General features: G+C 43.7%; 2 protein-coding genes and 1 non-coding gene across 3 annotated transcripts; 1 reads left to right on the forward strand and 2 right to left on the reverse strand.

The window, feature by feature from the left end:
- Positions 1-66: 66 nt before the first annotated feature.
- On the forward strand, positions 67-4,741 carry pip5kl1 (phosphatidylinositol-4-phosphate 5-kinase-like 1). Its single transcript, XM_068753200.1, has 9 exons — positions 67-282; positions 2,413-2,463; positions 2,538-2,692; positions 3,038-3,162; positions 3,419-3,453; positions 3,541-3,596; positions 3,688-3,800; positions 3,999-4,161; positions 4,306-4,741. Exons 1-9 carry the CDS (start codon positions 67-69, stop codon positions 4,739-4,741), a joined length of 1,350 nt encoding a protein of 449 aa, XP_068609301.1.
- A 5,154-nt stretch (positions 4,742-9,895) lies between these two features.
- Positions 9,896-18,004, reverse strand: sh3glb2b (SH3-domain GRB2-like endophilin B2b). The gene is given in 11 exon segments (XM_068752633.1): positions 9,896-10,163; positions 10,931-11,050; positions 11,459-11,623; positions 12,567-12,656; positions 12,756-12,779; positions 13,334-13,396; positions 14,594-14,686; positions 14,909-15,042; positions 15,618-15,746; positions 16,524-16,665; positions 17,942-18,004. Coding segments are annotated over 11 exon segments (1,131 nt in total). The 3' UTR covers positions 9,896-10,055.
- On the reverse strand, positions 16,990-17,063 carry trnak-uuu (transfer RNA lysine (anticodon UUU)). The gene has a single exon. It is a non-coding gene; the product is annotated as a tRNA-Lys (tRNA).
- Positions 18,005-18,429: the final 425 nt, after the last annotated feature.

Consider the following 18,429-nt stretch of genomic DNA (forward strand, 5'->3'; position numbering starts at 1 on the left):
TCTGCTGCAGCTTTGAATGAAACCTCTTCTGTGTTTGCAGTCGCATGTTTCGGATCTGCACCGTAGATGAAGATGCCGGAGTCTGCAGGAAGCTCGGAGGGCCCTGGTCCCCGCCGGCGCTCCAGCACCCTGAAGAGGAGGCGCTGGGGAGGCCTGAGGCAGCAGTGGAAGCTTCTCGGTTTGTTTGAGATCAATGGGCAGCACGAATTCTACGGTCTGACCTGCATGATGAAGGAGGGATTGGCAGGGGCCACGCAAAGCACCGTTAACAGCGTACCCACAGTGAGTATGATTCAGCAAGACAACCATCATATTCAAAGCTATCCACTTAATGCTAAATCAAAGCATTTAGAATGCAGCCATCAGGTTTTAGTATAAGCTCATTAGTCTAAGCATTAAAGTCACAATATACTGTATATATAAAACCAAATTAAATAAAGACTTTATAAGCTTGCAGTACTGTTTTGTAGTACTTTCATTCATAAGAGTTCACCAGGTGAACATTTTATCCTGGACTTCATTAACATGTCTTTTGAACTTTTACTTTCTATTATTTAACAAATGCTGAAACTCCAGGATTTAATTGGACGTTGACTCAGGAAGCAAACAATGGACGCACGTGTGCCTTTGTCGGGCACTTTGGGTATCGGGCCCCAGGGCAGTTACCGGGATTGTCTGGCCAGGAACGCAGCCAGCCTGCACAAAACGTGTGCAAACATGACATTATCCTTTTACTTGGTAACCATGGCATCGCTTCCGTAGCAACTGAGTCAAACAAAGACTTCACTTCACTTCACTTTTATTGAATTTGTCCCTCGGAGGGCAATTTGTTTTACAGCATATAAACATATAACGGACACGCAAGACACAGTTAAGGGACATATACGGCACAGATGACAAGTTAGAGCAGCATCAGGGTAAAGGATGATAAATATAGTACACAATAAAAACAGTGCAAATAGAGCAGAATGTTTCCATATAGGTATACTAGCAGGGTCACCTCTTTTCTGCGGCGTTCAGGGCCCTGATGGAGAGTGGGACAAAGGAGAATTTATATCTGTTTCTAGTGACCGGGGGGAGTGCCAGTCGAACACCTGATGGGAGAAGCTGGTATTCCTGATTTAGGGGATGATTTTCGTCCCTGCGAATCGACTTCGCTTTCTTCAGCAGGTGAAGCTGAAAAACTTCATCCAGACTGCTGAAGTTCACCCCGGCTACCTTCGATGCCACACGGACGATGTTTCTAAGGCAGTTTTTGTCCTTGATGGCGAGGTTACCATACCAACAGATAGCAGAGAACGTGATGACTGATTCGATGAAGGCACAGTAGAACATCTTCATCAGGCTCCTGTCCACCTGGAATTTAGCGAGTTTCCTCAGACAGAAAAGTCGCTGCTGGCCTATAAGACAATAAGGTTCATCAAAAGGTTAGACGGAAAACGTGAGCATAACGGCACAGATGTGATGAGAAGCTCCAGGAGGAGGAAGGAAGCTCAAAAACAAAACAAAGGGCTCAGTCGGACCGGAAAAATGTGTCGGAATCTCTTCGGGATTCAGTAAACAGCTTTTGTGTGTGACTTTCAAAAGGTTTGTCAGCCGACCTGTGAGAGAATGCCTTGCACAATGTGTCAACATGTGACGTGCCCATGCTGTAGATTTATGGCTGTGAATCTTTGTGTGTGTGTGTGTGTGTGTGGGGGGGGGGGGTGGTTCTGCTGCTGAACGCTCAGTTCCGGGACGGTTGGACTGTTGTGGCGCCCTAAACACTGCGGACTCATCATTCATCATTGTTGTGGTTCAATGCCAGCAACAGGACACAAATAACCAACAACAATGTATATTATATTTAATATGCGCCACTTTGGTGGTGCAGTGGGTAGCTCTGTTGCCTCACAGCAAAAAGGTTCCGGGTTCGGTTATTTTCTGTGTGGAGTTTGTATGTTCTCTCCGTGTCTGCCCCGGGTTCTCCCCGGGTTCTTCCCGGGTTCTCCGGCTTCTCCCAACAAAAAACATGCAGCTCAGTTGAATTGGTTACGCTAAATTATCCGCAGAGCTGGCGTCTCATCTGGGGTGTATCCCACCTCTCATCTATAGTCAGCTGAGATAGGCTCCAGCAACACTCGTGACCCGCATGGAGGATAAAACAGCTGTAGACGGGATGATGGAAGTCGTCTACAAGAAGATGGGCGGATGATATTTTTTGTTTTTCCCTTTTAGGTCTATTATCCTTCCCTGGGAAGGGAATAGCCCAAAGATCAGCTAATGAAAAGGGGAAAAAGAATCATCACATGATCAGAGAAAGTCATAGTGGCCGCCTGTATCAGTCGCCAGCCTTGGTTGTTGCCCTGTTGCTATAGTAACCGGACGAATAGCTCTTCTTCTCCCTGATGCCTTTCTTCTGTCTTGTTCTAGAATGATCTGTCAGATGATGATTTCAGATCAAAGGTCACTCACATTCATAAGGTAGGCGAGTGTTTCTGTGACAATAGCTAAACGCCTCCACACGGACAAAATCGCGTTTCTTGTGTTTCGTGCAGGGTTTTACGATGGAGACGTTTGCGGGGCCCGTGTTCGCCAGCCTGCGTGGATCTGTGGGAGTGACGGAGCAGGAATATCAGCAGTCTCTCTGCTCTGAAAACTGCTACCTCCAGTTCATCAGCAATTCCAAGAGCAAGGCCGACTTCTTCCTGACGTGAGCTCATCTTGCACGCACGATTCGCCCGCTGGTTTGTGCTGCAGGTGCTGCATCGCCTCTTCTAGTTCATCCATCTCATGAGTATCCGGTAGTGCGATGATATTCTTCTCCTTTCAGCTTGGAAAGTTTAAGATTGGAGAGAAGTCTTTGAACCGAATTTTAAAAGTCCTGTCGTCCGAACCGAATCAGAGACAGCTCAATTTACACAACAGCAACTTTCTGCAATAGATTGTTCTAATTTGAATTCAAACAGTGAAATCTATAAAGTAATAACCCAGATATTGGACTGTTCAATTATTTCTGAAATTGACATCTGAATGCTCTCTGCTTTTGAACTTCTAGAAATGATAAGCGCTTCTTTCTGAAGACCCAGAACAAAAGAGAAGTCAAATTCCTGCTTGCCAACCTAAAGGTGTACACGGAGCATCTGAGAAAATACCCCCACTCGCTGATCGTCAAGTTCCTAGGTAAACCTGAGTGGCTAGGCTTCTTCTTAGCCTAGCCACTCCACCTGGCAGGTGCGATGGTCGGAATCTTATGGCTACGGTTTTCTTTTTAATTTGCTTTTACAACTTTCAGGGTGTTGTTAAAAAAATGTTGGATCGGATTTTGGAAAAATGCTAAATGTGTCTGACATGAATGATGATGTCATTCTGTGATTCTGCTGGGTGTATTAATGAAACTTGATGGACTGAATGGTTTTCCACTGTTCTTTTTTTCAAGGTGTTCATAGGATCAAAATGGCACGCAGACGGAAGGTACGGCTCGCCCTTCATTACTCTGCTGTCATCATTCAGGATGCTATGAAGCCTTATAACGGTTTTTGTTCTGGCTGTCCTTTGCAGAAATACTTCATTGTCATGCAAAGTGTGTTTTATCCAGATGATCGTATCAGTGCCAGGTGAGCTTGATGCCTTCCTATGAGCAGGTAAATCCACGCTGCCTATGTGTGTGTGTGTGTGTGTAGTTTGATGTGCGTTCTCTTTTGCTAGGTACGACATAAAGGGTTGTGAAGTCAGTCGCTGGACGGAGCCGGCACCAGAGGGAAGTCACGTCATCGAGGTTCTGAAAGACCTCAACTTTGAAGGCCGCTACATCACGCTTGGTAAACACACAGGGAATCGGGCGAAGAAAGGGCGAAGAAGAGGAGGAGCCGACCATAAAGGATCCATGATCTTTATTCTCATATTTGCCTACGCGTAAACTCCGTGGACTGTTTGTAGCAGTGAGAGTCAAGCGCTCGACTTATTATCATTTCACGATTGACTTGAAACGATTGTTGAAACTTGCCTTGCGTGTGCAGGCCAGGAGCGACCCTGGCTCCTGCGCCAGGTGGAGGTCGACACGCACTTCCTGGAGAGGCTCCATGTGCTCGACTACAGCCTGCTCCTGGCCCAGCAGCCCCTGCATCACGATGAACTCCACCCGGGTCTCTCCTTTGCCACGCTCATCCTGAGAACCAAAAGGTTTTCGCGTTTCCCTCCTGTTGCCGTGACTCGTTGTGTCGCAGCCCGTCATGCATAGGATGCGATGAATGGATGATAAATGAGTGGCAAACGAGGTGGCATATCGCTCTGACTCATTTGTGTTATCTGTGACTATCATTGTAGATCTGTGAGTTCCAGATCCAGCCCTGCTGGCAGAGACACCGCGGCCGGCCCTGGGGCAGTCACAGACGACGACTCCAACTTGCTTTTGCCTGACATTGACGGCAGCTCTCTGCAGCGAAGACGAGCAGGAGATGCGTCGTACAGTCTAATCCGGACTAATCCAAAGCAGGCAGACTGCGACACGGCCAGGCCTCCAGACTTCAGGGCTCAAAACCGACGTTTGCTGCCTGATTTAAAGAATGCTCTGCACATCATTGATGGACCGGAGCAGCGCTACTTCATCGGCATCATTGACATTTTCACAGTTTATTCTTTTAAGAAGAGAATAGAGCATCTGTGGAAGAGCCTAAGACATCCAGGCCGGACCTTCTCCACCGTCAGTCCACAGACTTACTGCATCAGGCTTTGTCACTGGGTACAGGATCACGCCAAGTAGACCAGGATTAGTACCGCCCCACACTGAGTCTGCATTCACACATATCCATGTTGACCCCCACCTGTCTCTGATTCAACCTTTTCCTCCTTCCACATGCTCAGAAATCCTAACGCCAGTAACATGTTAATGGTTGCATTTAGCATGCATTAAATGTCATGGGAACTATGTACTTACTGGAGGCACATAGATTGTATTTAATCTGTGGATTTATACAGTACAGGAATCAGAAATCTGTTCTCTGCTTGCTAAATTTATCGTTCATTTTTGTAAAACATCAAAATAAGAAGATGATCTTAAAACCTAGTTTGTGTCCATCTGTAACCCCCTTTTGTTCTGATTTGTATGTATTTTTTGAAGGAATATTTTTAAGATACTTCCATATATATAATCGAGTGTTTGTGTCTCATTTACAGGACAGTTACAGCGAGCTGTGACAAGCTTAGACAAAGTGTAATGAAATGTTTTGACCCAAAACCTGAGTTGAATACAGATGTTTGAATTCAAAATTCTTTTTTTTTTTTTTACATCATGTCACCTTTATCAATGTAGAGGATTTTCTTTTTTTTCCAGTGCTGAAATTGGTTTAGGTCCAGAGATTTGTAGATAAAGGTTTAATAAATGTCTAAAATGACATTCTCTAATATTATATTATAATATAATAATATAAGTGTTGTAAAACCAGAGGGATTAAGACACCACAGTGAATTCAAAGTACATAATAAGGCTTCATGGTATGTTGCAAATGAAAACTCACAATAAAGTCATACATATTTACAGACTTACTCTCTTCATGAGTCATAAATAATATTGTCCAGTGGCCCTTATTGTTTGACTCGTCGCGTCTGCAGCAGATCAGTTATATCAGGGTTAAGATAATTATCACAGGCACGTACCAGTGCCAAAAACAGTCAGGATCAGATCTCTCTTACTCCCACAGCAGCTGAAATCAGACAGATGTCTGGTTTCTTCTACCCACTCGTCTGGAATCTGGGTCTGCAGTGGGGCATCTTCTTCAAAATACCCTCTGAATTATGCTTCCTTTTGCCCCACACATCTTACCTCACCTGCTTGTCCGCCCTCAATGCATGGATAAAACAATCGAACAAATCGAACAGCACGAAACAAAGAGAAAACCCTCCTTCCAGGAAGGAACAAACGGAACCCATCTTTCATTCCATCTTTGTGTGGGTTCTTATCAATCCTGCTTAGTTGTGCATGTGTTCACATCGAGGCATGGACGCTTTCCTAAAGTAGGATTGGTGCTAACACCTTCAGCACGGAGGCCGCAGTGAACAAGATGTTTTCAATTCAATTTGGGATCACTCATAATAATCCAAATCTCCAGATGCCTTGAAATCCCAACTAGCTTTTACGCAGAGCTTGTCTTAATCCGGATCTTAATCCCATCTTCTATTGTGCAACTTCCCGTATTTGACGTGGACACGGATGGGATGGGATGGGATGCTGCTGTCAGCCCGAGTCCAGGGTCCTTCTTTCACACACAGTGATAGGAATCCTAGTCCGGCCCCACGTGGATGTGGTGCATCCGTCAAAACAAAGTCTGATCCACTGCTCTCTCTCTCTCTCTCTCTCTCTCCTTTCCCATCTGCATCAATGGCCGGATGAGTAATCCCAATTTTTGGTGTAGGCGGTTGGCTCCTGCCCCGTTCTTCCACTGCATATATAAGACACTGCATGGATCGCTGGCATACGGCGGTTTTCTGGTCCAGACACTCTGATAGAGCTCATGGAGAACGTGAAGGGACAGATGTGTCCTGCTGGAATTACCACAGGGGAACCAGAGGAGTCGGTTCTCATCCTCCTCAAACACTGCCGGGACATGAAGCAACAGGAGACGCGCTTGAGACTCATCACTCTGCTCCTGCTGTTAAGCTCTGTGGGATTGTTCTTATTTATCACTGGAGTCAACTCAAGGCAACATGGAAACTCTGCATCCAACGGACTTGAGGTGAGTTTAAAAACTTGCCTTCATTGCCCTTGTCTGATGGACAACTTTCTTAATGTTAGCACATTTACATCATGTATTGTAACAGGAGTATTTCTGAAGTGGAGTTTAAACTAACTGCATCAGCATACGCTGCACACTGCGTGTCCAAAGCAGTGACTACTAGAGATCAGACTATCAAAGCCCTCTTGAGGGTCAAAACATGAAATCATTTGATTTACATCGTTGTCATTCGTCCTGACTGGTATATCTATTAATAGAAAATGAGGACTTCTTTACTAAACTATAAATCTGCTGTATCTGTAAAAAAAACGGTTCATAAAAAAGGAGATGACTTCACAGTCTCCACCAGATTTATTATGCATTCATTCAGATACATTTAAATACATATTTTTTATTATGAGTTAAATTTTCATTTCAACACTTATCCAGTGTTTAAGTTTAAGTTAATGAATTTAGAGAACCTTGTTTTTTTTCTTGCAAGGTAAGTATAATGTGATATTATTGACAACTTAATCAACTGCATTTCCCTTATCACATAAAAATAATAGTAATAATAATATTCCACCTTAACACAATACATCTCCATGGAAACAAGAGCACCATAAATCCAATGTTCTCCTGTCCAACCTGCTGCATCCATGTCAACAAGCAGCCCTATATTGGCCACAGTGCAATGTATATTATAAATAACTTGTCGACTCATGTTTTATTTTATTTTTAGAGGAGAGTTCGGACAAGTCCAGACTTCTCCAAGCAAGAGAATATTCCTGCAGGTATGTCAGGTAACTAACGTCACGGATTAGAAGCACATCATGAGTGGCTGTGGGAGGATTCCTGTTCTGTCCTTCCCATGGCAATGCTCCACACTCATTATCTTTTAACTTGGCTTCCTGCATTGCAACCAAGACAATTCTTGTGTGTGCACGTGCTGCGTGACTCATACTTGATACGCATTTCTCCTGATGTGAAACAGGCTATTTTGGACATGCAGGTTTGTTTGAAATGTTTTTCCCTCTACAGATCCTTGTCAGGGTCCACCGGCGGTCCGAAGGTTCCACATTCAACTGAGTGAGTTTTTTGTTTCAGCATAAAGACACTTTTTTTTTTCTGATGACATAAAATAAAGTAAAACATACACACATTTACTCGTTGTGTATATTTATCCTACAGAGTCCACAAATGAAAGGAACAAGGACCTGTACATCAAATGGAGAGTTGTCCTTGGCCAAAATTACGATGAGGAGAGAGCTGCCATTGTCATTCCTCAGAATGGCTTCTACTTTGTCTACCTGAGAGTGACTTTGATGTGCCACAGTAGGAATAAAGAAGAGAAGGTGTTCAATGTGGAGATGCACAAGTGGACTGTCCGTTACGGCAGCACGAACCTCACGGCGGCCATGGATCAAATATCGTGCGTGTCACAAAATCCCAAGAACTTTTTTGTGGGGGAACTGTTTGAGTTGTCGGAAGGAGATCATGTCAGCGTTTTTGTCAAGAACGGACACGAACTGATCGCAGAATCATCATTTGGTGCTTACATCACGTAGAGAATATGCCCCGATGATCGGTGCCAAATCAGAGGAGGGGGTCTTACTGATAAGCAGCTGTTTCTTCTGGACAGAGACTTATCTGGTGGAATATGCATCGGACTTCAAAAACACATCAGCTCATCGGTGGAGAGGTGTTTGTCTGGGTTGAGATTTCTGGACGTTGAAGGGTTGGCTTTAAAGGAGACATATTATGAAAAACTCACTTTTCCCATGTTTTTACACGACTTTGGTGTTTTTGGGTCACTACCAACCCGAAGTTGTAGGAAAAGGAAACAAAGCTGTGTTCATTGATCAAAATAATGTCAAGTCTTCAGTTCCCTTGCCTCACAATAAGGGTGGTTGGTTTAAATCCCAGCCTGGGGTACTTTTTATAAACATTTATGAAAGGTTTTGTAGAATAAATCTATTAGCGCTTAAAATAAGAAATAATTTGCAAAGATAAAAATGCAGATTAAACACAACATACACTTTGCTTTCTTCATGTCAAATGTTCTGTTTGATTGAAGTATTAGATCAATGAGCTTTTTATGATTATCTACCGTCTTTTTTTATGCTGCTTCAGCATGTTTGTAAAGGTGGACCCATTTGTTGGCATTTTTACTTCACTTCACCCCACTTTTGTGGCATCTTGCAACATCTTTATTTATCTATATATCAGATTATTTGATCTTGAGAAACTGAGGGAAAATCCACAAATGCAGTTGGGATATCTTGGTTCACACCCAGTCATGCTACAGAATGGAAAAACATCCCAACATTCCACGTTACAAGCCTTGAACGTGGAATTCGGTGCATTCTTTATTTGTTCTATATTTATGTCTCCTGTTTTTATGTCATGTTCTTATTATTCGAATTTTTTACGCTTTCATTTTTCACATGTACAGCACTTTGCTGCTGAGGTGCCTTTGAGCAAGGCACCAAACCCCACTAGTTGCTCCTAGGGTACTCCTAGTGTAAAAAGGTTAGCAGTTCCACCACTGTTTGCAATATAAAATCAATCCTAAACTGATTTAATAACAGACACTAAAGTTTTAAGAACAGAAAAGCATGCTCCCTAAAAAACCTAAGGAAATGTTTTTCTCTGAAATTCTATAATTAAAAATAAATTTGTGAAAGACTATCCATCAGCGCTCTTGTTATTGATATTCAAGAAACAGACACACATATTTCTGTAACACGCATGCATGTTTATTGCACAGCACATCAGACATCATACGTTTGGGATGATAATAACATATCTGAATGATTAAGACTTCCTCCCATTCCCCATTTACTTATAATGGAGGCTCTAAAAAATCAAATCTTGTAAAATATGCATTTAATTCACTCAAAAATCAGTCATAAAGGGGTCTGATTTGCACTATCATGCAAAATCTAGATCTGATCCAGAATGAGGTCAGGAGAAATATAACATTTGAACATTAAAACCCATTTATGGATTCAAGAATCAGTTAAAAATGCATCAACTCTGATTCACTTTTACTTTTCATGGTTGTTGTGTAAAGATAACATGAACAATCTAGAACCTTTTTATGATGTTGACACGGATCATAAATCCAGTTAGGAGGGAAATGAGCTGCTTGGTGGAGGTCTGTTTTCCAAAGTGATTTTCTAATCTTTTTAACTGGTCCCCTGGATGTGTGTTAACAGGCATGTGACTCAGGTGTTGTCTGAAGTCACAGAAGCAGGTTTGCATAAGTGTTACAGCAAGGATCCAAAGTGTTCTAATCAACACAAACTTTGCTCGAGCGTGCGTGCGTGTGTGTGTGTGTGTGTGTCCGTCCTGTTTGCTCCATTAGCTCAGCAGCTCGAGGTACGTAACAGGAACTTTGCCTTTTTCATTCCCCCGTTCTCCCACCAACCAGTCGGGGTCCATTCCTGGTACTGTGTGCACCGTAATGAGCTGGAGCAAAGCGAGAGCAGAGGGGACATTTTATGACAACTTTACAAAACAGCTTTTACCAGAATTAAGCCATTTAAAAAGTAAACATTAAACGGTCCATATTTCAGGAAATCTGAAAACAACAATAACACACTGTGCCATGTGGTGACATCATTTCTAAGGGTGGGATCAGTGAGACAAAATCATATAAATAAATAGAAACAAAAATAGAGGATTTTTAACTTTTCTAAGCTTACACTCTTTTGTGTGGCACAGATCCACGTTTATTCAAAGTGCACATTTTGAACCGTCTGCTGGCTGGAGCCACCAGATGGGTCTGGGTCAATCTGAACTGAGTGCTGCTGATAAAGCCTCAACAATATATTTCTCATATACCAAAGCCAGAACATAAGAACGCTGATCTGTGGGTATCTAAGTGATGCTGTACCCAGTATGAAAGAGAAATGTAAAGGGGAGTGCATTTAGACAAATCCTGTTTGGCCTGTGTCAAAAGCTCCATAAAGTCTTGAATGTGCTATAATGCAAAAGACAAATGTGTATAATTTAAATTTAAAAAAATGTATGTCTGGAAAATACTGGAAAGTACAAATAGGGGGAACTTCAACACTGTGAACCTCAGGACAGACGCGACACAAGTTTAAGGGTGATCACCTTATGGCTTTCAATATTGTTTCAAGACAAGGTTGTAAAATGTGGTGGGAGTTGTGCTGCTGTTCGGATGGATGGAAGGGTTGATTGCGCACAAGAAAGCGAACATCCGACTGTACCTCGTCAGCCAACAGGGAAAGTTCAGCGCCATCATGAGCTTCATAGTCATACAGGACCTTGGCCTTTCTGACACCTGTGACGGGAAGCTGTGTGTGATCCATATTTTGTGTTCCGGGCCTCTGGCTGGGGGAGGAGGAGAAACCGGCTCCAGCAGCTGATGACAGGAAGGCTGAGGATGCGGGGTTTAGACAGACATCACCGGAGGAGGCGGCGCCACACATGCCGTTAGCACTAAAGATTGGGAAACGAATGAAGGATATGAGTAATTCAACTGGATGCATGGCTAATTTTATAAGAAGTATAACTTTCCTGCTAGAAAATGTGACTGGGATCCAATCCAGACATGCTATGATGAATTCAATATATATTTTTGTCCAGGTTTAAATGTGGTTCTGCTATGAGAATATTTTCCCCTTAGCAGAGTGAAATAAAAAAATACAAATAAAATAATGGACACAAGATCCTTTGATAAGATGTGATCATTTCACATATTATATTTAGCTCCGTCGAGGAGGTTATGCAATCACCGGCGTCTCCCCATCCTTGGGGAGTGTCTGATGTTCTGGTGAAGCAGGTGAAGCGGCTGCTCACCTGGTCAGCTCCCTCTGCAGGTCCTGCATGTCGTGATGGCACTGGGCGTAGTAAGTGGCCTGAGCCTCCGCAAAGTCATGCAAGCATCGCCGATGGTTAAGCTAAGGGAGACAAGTTTAACTTAGTACGAACTTTCTTTCTCTTTCCTGGCATGTCGTGAAAAATAAAAAGCTCATTGAAAACGGCCACATTTTGAGGGTTGAACCAGCAACCTCATGGCCCCAAACTTGTCTCTTTGGTCAAGCCTGTCCCAAGGTTCTGTCCTCCACACCCTTTGACACGGTTCTAATCAAACAAGTTCGTGCAGTTGGTTTAGGACAGGTAAAGATTTGCACAATGCATTTTCCAATTCCCTCAGAAGGTGTGCAGAATAAAGCGTTGCCTAGCAGCAGCAGGTTTCTATGTCAAAGTTCACAATTCCACTGAGCATCCAGTCTTGGCAGACTTTCCTTTCGACACACTCATCCTGCTCGTCTGCCAAGCCTGTTGCAGACTGAACATTAACACATTCCCGTGTCTGCCGGCGGACATTAGCTTCCCTCCAGAGCCTTCAGTCATCATGCAATTCTGTTCATAACAGAAAATTCTAAGCAATAAATTAAGCGTCCCACTTCCTCTACAACCCGACCGGCTGCACTAACCAACAATTCCAGCGCCGGTGACTCAGAAACATATTTTTGTATGATTTAACCAGGAAAAAGTCTTTTTTTTTTTTTTACAAGAATATTCCAGCCAAAAAAAAAAAAAAACAGGCAGCAGCACGAAATGAACAGCAAGCAGACATAAATACAATTAATATTGTCTTACGAAATATTACGCAGCATTTTGTTTGCCATTAACAGCGGCTACGTGACGCATACAAAACATTTACCAAATTCACCACGGACTCTCAGGACAGACAGTCAAGAGAACAGAGACAATAATGTCCCAATGCTCTTGTGAATTCTGCCAACGGGAAGGAAGCAGAGCAACAATAACTCGTCTCGGGACGGATGAGGTGGACACGGCTCTATAAACAGCAGTGGTGAGAGCCGGTAGACTCACGTGTGTGCTGCTGATGCCCTCCAACAGCAGTCTGGTGACCTCCGCTTGTCGATCAAACTCCGTCTGGGCCACGCGAAGCTCATGCTCTGCCTGCAGGGGGGGGGGGTGAAATGACAAGGAGGAAGTGTAGAAAGGGTCACACAAAGACATGCAATGACCGTCAGACACTCTGATGCTGATGGTACTCACTTTATCCACTTCCTCGCTCAGCAGCTGAGGGAAGGCAGTCGGAGTCCGACATCAATTCATACTCAAAACATCAATGACATTAAACGACCTTCATGTTTCTGTCAGGTCAGAATACGAGGCTAACGACAAAAGGGCGTGGCTGTAATGCAGGAAAATGTATGCATGTGTTTTGAAAATACAATATAAAGTTACTAAACACAAACATGTTTTACTGAAGTTAGCATGATCATTTTTAAGGATTATTATGGTTCTCTGTCCTCACCACTTGTTTTTGCAATCGGATAAGGTGCGTACAAAAAAGACACAGCACACGTAGAGACAGTTCTTACATCGATACCAACACACAGGTAGAAATGAAACGTTGCGAATATCACGGCGTTCGGCACACGTTCACAACACTGGGATTCCGCTCTACATCCCAGCGCTGCCAGTCCTCCCAGTTACAGAGCAAAAACAAACCCGATAAACTGGAGCTCCATCTGCTTATGTGACAGTAAGTTAGCGCTTTAGCTTGCTGTAGCTCCTGCTTGGTGACGTAGACCCTGAATGAGTGTGTGTGTTTTATCCGAGACTCTTACAGCTGATGCACTCGCAGACAGGACATAGTTCCGAGGCCTCGTCTCCTGAAAATCAGGCGCCGCCTATAAAACGAGAGCAGATGGGAGGAAATATGTTGGGACAGTCATGCGGTTACAGACATGAAGCAGACAAAGAAACAAGAATGCATCACAGGCTGAGGATGAGAAGCAGCAGGTCATCTAGTCCAAACGCAGAACAGGGGACAATGGACAAGGACCAGGAGTGAATTAAACAGCACGGATTAATCCATGCAGTCCTCAGATTATCAATAATCTGACTGACTTCATGCCTTTACTAATATAACAGCTGAGGTACTTAAATTTGTGGGTAATTAATGATGCCACGTCTTCTTAGGCTCGTCTGCAGTTAAAGGGACAATCCAAAAATATGTTCATGTTTGTGGTCTTTCAAATAAACTGATCAATAACACAAGACCGGCGGTGGCATCTTTGTGAAATCACAGCATAATGTTTCATCCTTTTATAGTTTGCTCTACATTACTAACATCAGTTATTTAGTGAAGACCATCAGATGCAAACGGTTGCATCTAAAAATGTAGAATATGATGGAAACATTTTTATGTGTGTTAGTTCAGAAACTGAAGCCGGCTGGTAGTCTAGATCTGCACTTGTTTCTTTAGGTTTGAAGGGCTGCTGGAATGTTCCAGATATTTCACCCAGTAGGAGTCACAGACTTGTGGCTTCAAACCACAAAACTTAAATCATTAAAACTCCCACTAGGATAAATATCTGGAACGCCCTACCGACCCTTTACAACTGAACACTATTGTAGATATCAAAATGCATATTTTGCAGAGTTACCTGAATAGCATCAGAGAATTGGACGTGATCAGTATTCTTTATTTTTATTTTACAGATTTTCGAAGCCATAAATAGAGTTTTAATGTTAAAATGTAATATTTTGTGCATATCCGACCCCTTTATGACTGTGATTTTTGGATGGTGAATTGAATGCATAAAGCCTGCAGACGGGTATCCAGATCGCTCCCAACATTTTATGGGATCTAAGTGAGAACAAGATTTTTTTCCCCCCCCCATCAATAATATCCTCCTTGGATTATGAGGCTCTTCCCGATCAGTCTTCTTTGCGCTGAGAACGTTGCCCCCTGCTGATCGATTGTCAGTATCGCACAGCCTGTAGCGTTGAACTCGGGCAGAGCTTTGCCACCTCAGAAGGTTAGTTACAGTGTTAGTTACTGACATATTGGGCCACAGTGACCACGTGTCATGTCTCCTCACCGCCGCTTTGGTTTCTGCCTGCTTGGCTTTTTTCAGGCGTGCTTTGCAGATGTCAAGATCCAGCCTTCGATTCTCTAGCAGTCGCTTCTCTTTCTGCAGAGGACAGGATGAAATCAGAGATGTGATGCAGGCTAGAGGTGAGACCAGAGGAGATCGTGCCCCACTTATCTGGCTAATGGGAGAAGGCCCCATCTCAATGCACCCTTAAACCATGCTCTTTAAACCATTAAATTAATTACATATGTGTCTATAAAAAATAATCATCCCCACTTGGGTGGCATTAAAACACAACGCTGAGCAGCAAATCACTCGTACTGATATAGTCCTCCAGTCTCCTTCCAAGAAGTTGCGTAGAGGAGTGAGGAAAGTGGAAGCCGACGTATGGAGGAACTCGCGCTCCGCCGCTCCGAGTCTCTTTTGGTACGCTCCCACTGTAATCAGAGTACTGCCTGCAATCAACACAATACGCAATTAGATACAGTTCAACTTTAGTTTCCTCCACCGAGTAGGCTCTGTTACTGAAAGCGTTTTATTTCTGTTAGCAGGATTACAGAAAAAACTGCAGGACGGAATTAGATTGAAAGAATCTGAAGATGGGTCTTGGTCTAACTGAGATCCCATTAAATATGAGAGCGATCCGGATACCCGTCTGGATACAAAAAAAAAAATCTGGATTTTCCCATTTGCTTATAATTGAGGCTTTAAAAAATACAAAATAAAAATCATATCTTGTAAAAATGTACATTCAATTCACTCGCCAAAAAATCACAGTTATGAATGGATCAGATATCATGAAAAATGTCTTCTGGATCTGATCCAGAATGAGATCAGAAAAAAATTACTAATTTTAACATTGAAAACTCCATTTATGGATTCAAAAATCTGTTCAAAATACACATCAGCTCTGATTCACTTTTACTTTCCATGGTTGCTGTGCTCTTCTAGTTAACTAGTGGACCGTTGGGCTTTTCAGTCTATATACGTATACAGGTGCAACATTTACATAAATATCCCATTCACTGACCGTATGGCGTCCCAGGACCAAATTCGTTGGCGGCGTCCAGCATGTACTGGCCCAGCAGCTCTGTGTTGGTTGTCTTGGAAGGAATCTTCTTGTCCAGCTTGTCATAGATGAACTCCTCTATTCGAGCGCCTGAATCAGAGGTCATGAGCGTGAGTCGTCAAAGTGGACGCACCGGGTGAAGGAATCAGAATTCAGACTTCCAGGAACTGAAAATAAGTTTGAAAGTTTTGAAAGCCTTTGCAACTCTGAATACGTAACCAGGAGACCGGGATTTATTTGAGAATTTACACGCAAGGCAGCGTTGGCTTCGTCCAATCAGTGAACGTCTTCCTGCAGAGTCAGGAGATCAACTCGTGTTTGAAGCTGCACAGTATAAACCCATCACTTGTCCCTTCTCTTAGCTACACTCACTCATGCTTTCCTTTAAACGTCTGATCATCTACCTTGTTAAAGTATAGATTATGCAATGTGGGAAATTGGTATTTGAGAAATGACTTACCAGTGTGGTCAACTGGAGCGTGGAGGATTAAAAGAACGCACAGGTCAAGGGTTAGATGTTTCTATCAAAATCCATCCATGGTTCTATTACATATTCATTTTTTTAAATGAAACATTTTGTTCCAAGTTTTATTTATTTTTTATTCCAAATTTAGCTAACTGAGCTTAAATCTAGAACAATTAGCATGAGTTAATAAAATGTATACGTTAATTTAACATGCTGCATAAATGTTTTCCAAACGTGTTCTTAATGAACAATTTAAAAGGAATCGTGCTTTCGGCCTTTTCATGTTCCACATTGGGCTCAACAGAGGCTGAAACATGCCCGTGCTTCTGCTCAGACTTGGATATGACCTCATGACGGTTAAAAGGCGGAGCAAGCTGCAGGTGAGAGAGATCATCCCATACTTGGGTTGGGCTGCAGGAGCACTTCGGTTTGTCTCAGGATCTTTTCCGTCCAGTTCTTCGTCCCCTCGGCCCGAGCGATCAGGTTTTCTAAGTGAGGGTCCAGCTCCGTCTTCTCCGCCTGGCCGAGCTTTTCCTCTGTGAACTAAAAGCGTTTACAGAGTCAGTTTAGTTCAACGCTGACATGCACTCCAGCTTAATGGCTTTATCCGTAAACTGGGTCACGGGTCGTGCTGGAGGCGGGGTACACCCTGGACGAGTCGCCAGTTCATTGCAGGGCCACACACAGACTGAATCATTCCAACACTCACAACTAGGGACAATTTAGCGTAATCAATTGGCCTAATTTGCATGTTTATTTGGTGGTGGGAGAAAACCGGATTGTGGGCCTCACAAAAAAGGCCCACAATTGGATTTGAACCTGTGACCTTCTTGCTGTGAGGCAAAAGCGCTATCCTAAAAAGCTTGACGCCCAAGAAAGGGGCTTGAACCCTAGACCCCCAGATTAAAAGTCTGATGTTCTACCAACTGAGCCATCCGGGCTCTGACCGAAAGGAGGCATTTAAATAGGAATAAATTCTCCACATTTAATCAGAAATCTGTCCCATATGCGTTCTGGAGCCGGGTGAAGGTGCAGGAGGAGTCCGGGCTTCCCTGCGACCCGGATCCGGATAAATAGAACTCATGTTGATAATATTGTGCAAAGGGAGGAGGTATAGGATGCAGAGGAGAGAACCAAGCACTGAACCATGGGGAACTCCTTGGGACAGAGCAGGAGGTTTTGGTCAATCTATCCTGGGCCCTGTTTTTCCTGCAGGTTTCAGACACAAATTCAGAGGAAATCCAGGTTCTCAGGTGTGACCGTTTTGGAGGATGAGGCATAGAGACAACGGATACAGAACCCAGAGAACCCAGAGAGAACCCAGAAGGAAACAACCAGAGTATCTCAGGTGAGCTCACAGCGCTGCCCACTGCACCACAAACGCATTCAAATTCTTATTTTACTTTACAATGAATGTTTTAGAGAACCTCTGTTCTAAAGGTGTCGTTATAAACGGTTCATAATAATAATACTCAGTACTGTAATACTAATACTACGTATGAGTACCAACATGCAGGATGTCTTTAGTGTTGACTCAGAGCAGCTCCTTCTGTAGAAACACTCGATCACAGCCATCAATAATGGATCGAGGCTCAGCAGCGTTATCGGCTTACAGCCCCGACCGGGCTCGAGTCCCCGCAGACATGACAAAAACACACCTGATTCCACGCGTGTCGGGCGCAACACGACTTAAATCACATAAACACACATTGTCGAAGGAAACTGCACACACCGCAATGCGCGCCCTGTGAGCGGCAGCGCATCCCGCACGGCCCGCACGCACCCCCCCCCCCCCCCCTCTCTCCATCGCTCCACTCACCTGCACCGCCCGGGTGAAGAAGACCCCCGCGTCAGAGGCCAGCTTCTTCACGTTGAAGTCCATGGCGCCGCAGGCCCCGTTCGACCCCCTCCGCAGAGGGAATCCTCCGATCAGCTGACGCGGTGCAGGCGCGGCGGCGGCGCTGTAATCCGCTTCACGGGACGATGACGACCGGAAGACAGCCTTGCGCCCTGCGTTAAAGTGACGTCGGCACCGTGCGCGTAGCCGCAGCCGCGAATGAGGACGGTGGCACGACGCGCGTTAAAGGTTCATAACCCCCACCGAGGAGGTTCTGGTACTGATGACGTTCGTTTGTTTGTTTGCTGGACGGAACTTGATGGATAATAATCTGAAGATGGGTCTTGTAATCTGATTTAGATTTGGATTACCAAAAAAATAAAAATAAAACCTTATTATTTTAAAAAACTCATAAAAATACAATAAAATGTATTTCAGCCAAGAAGAAAGATAGTTTAGTTTCATTTTGT

This window comes from Brachionichthys hirsutus, chromosome 19 (genome assembly GCF_040956055.1).
Source record: "Brachionichthys hirsutus isolate HB-005 chromosome 19, CSIRO-AGI_Bhir_v1, whole genome shotgun sequence".
NCBI lineage: Eukaryota > Metazoa > Chordata > Actinopteri > Lophiiformes > Brachionichthyidae > Brachionichthys > Brachionichthys hirsutus.

Coding starts and splice junctions, on each gene's coding strand:
- pip5kl1 (XM_068753200.1), top strand. CDS start 67: ATGAAGATGCCGGAGTCTGCAGGAAGCTCGGAGGGCCCTGGTCCCCGC. Junction 3,801..3,998: donor AGGCCGCTACATCACGCTTG/GTAAACACACAG, acceptor TTGCGTGTGCAG/GCCAGGAGCGACCCTGGCTC. Junction 4,162..4,305: donor CTCATCCTGAGAACCAAAAG/GTTTTCGCGTTT, acceptor CTATCATTGTAG/ATCTGTGAGTTCCAGATCCA.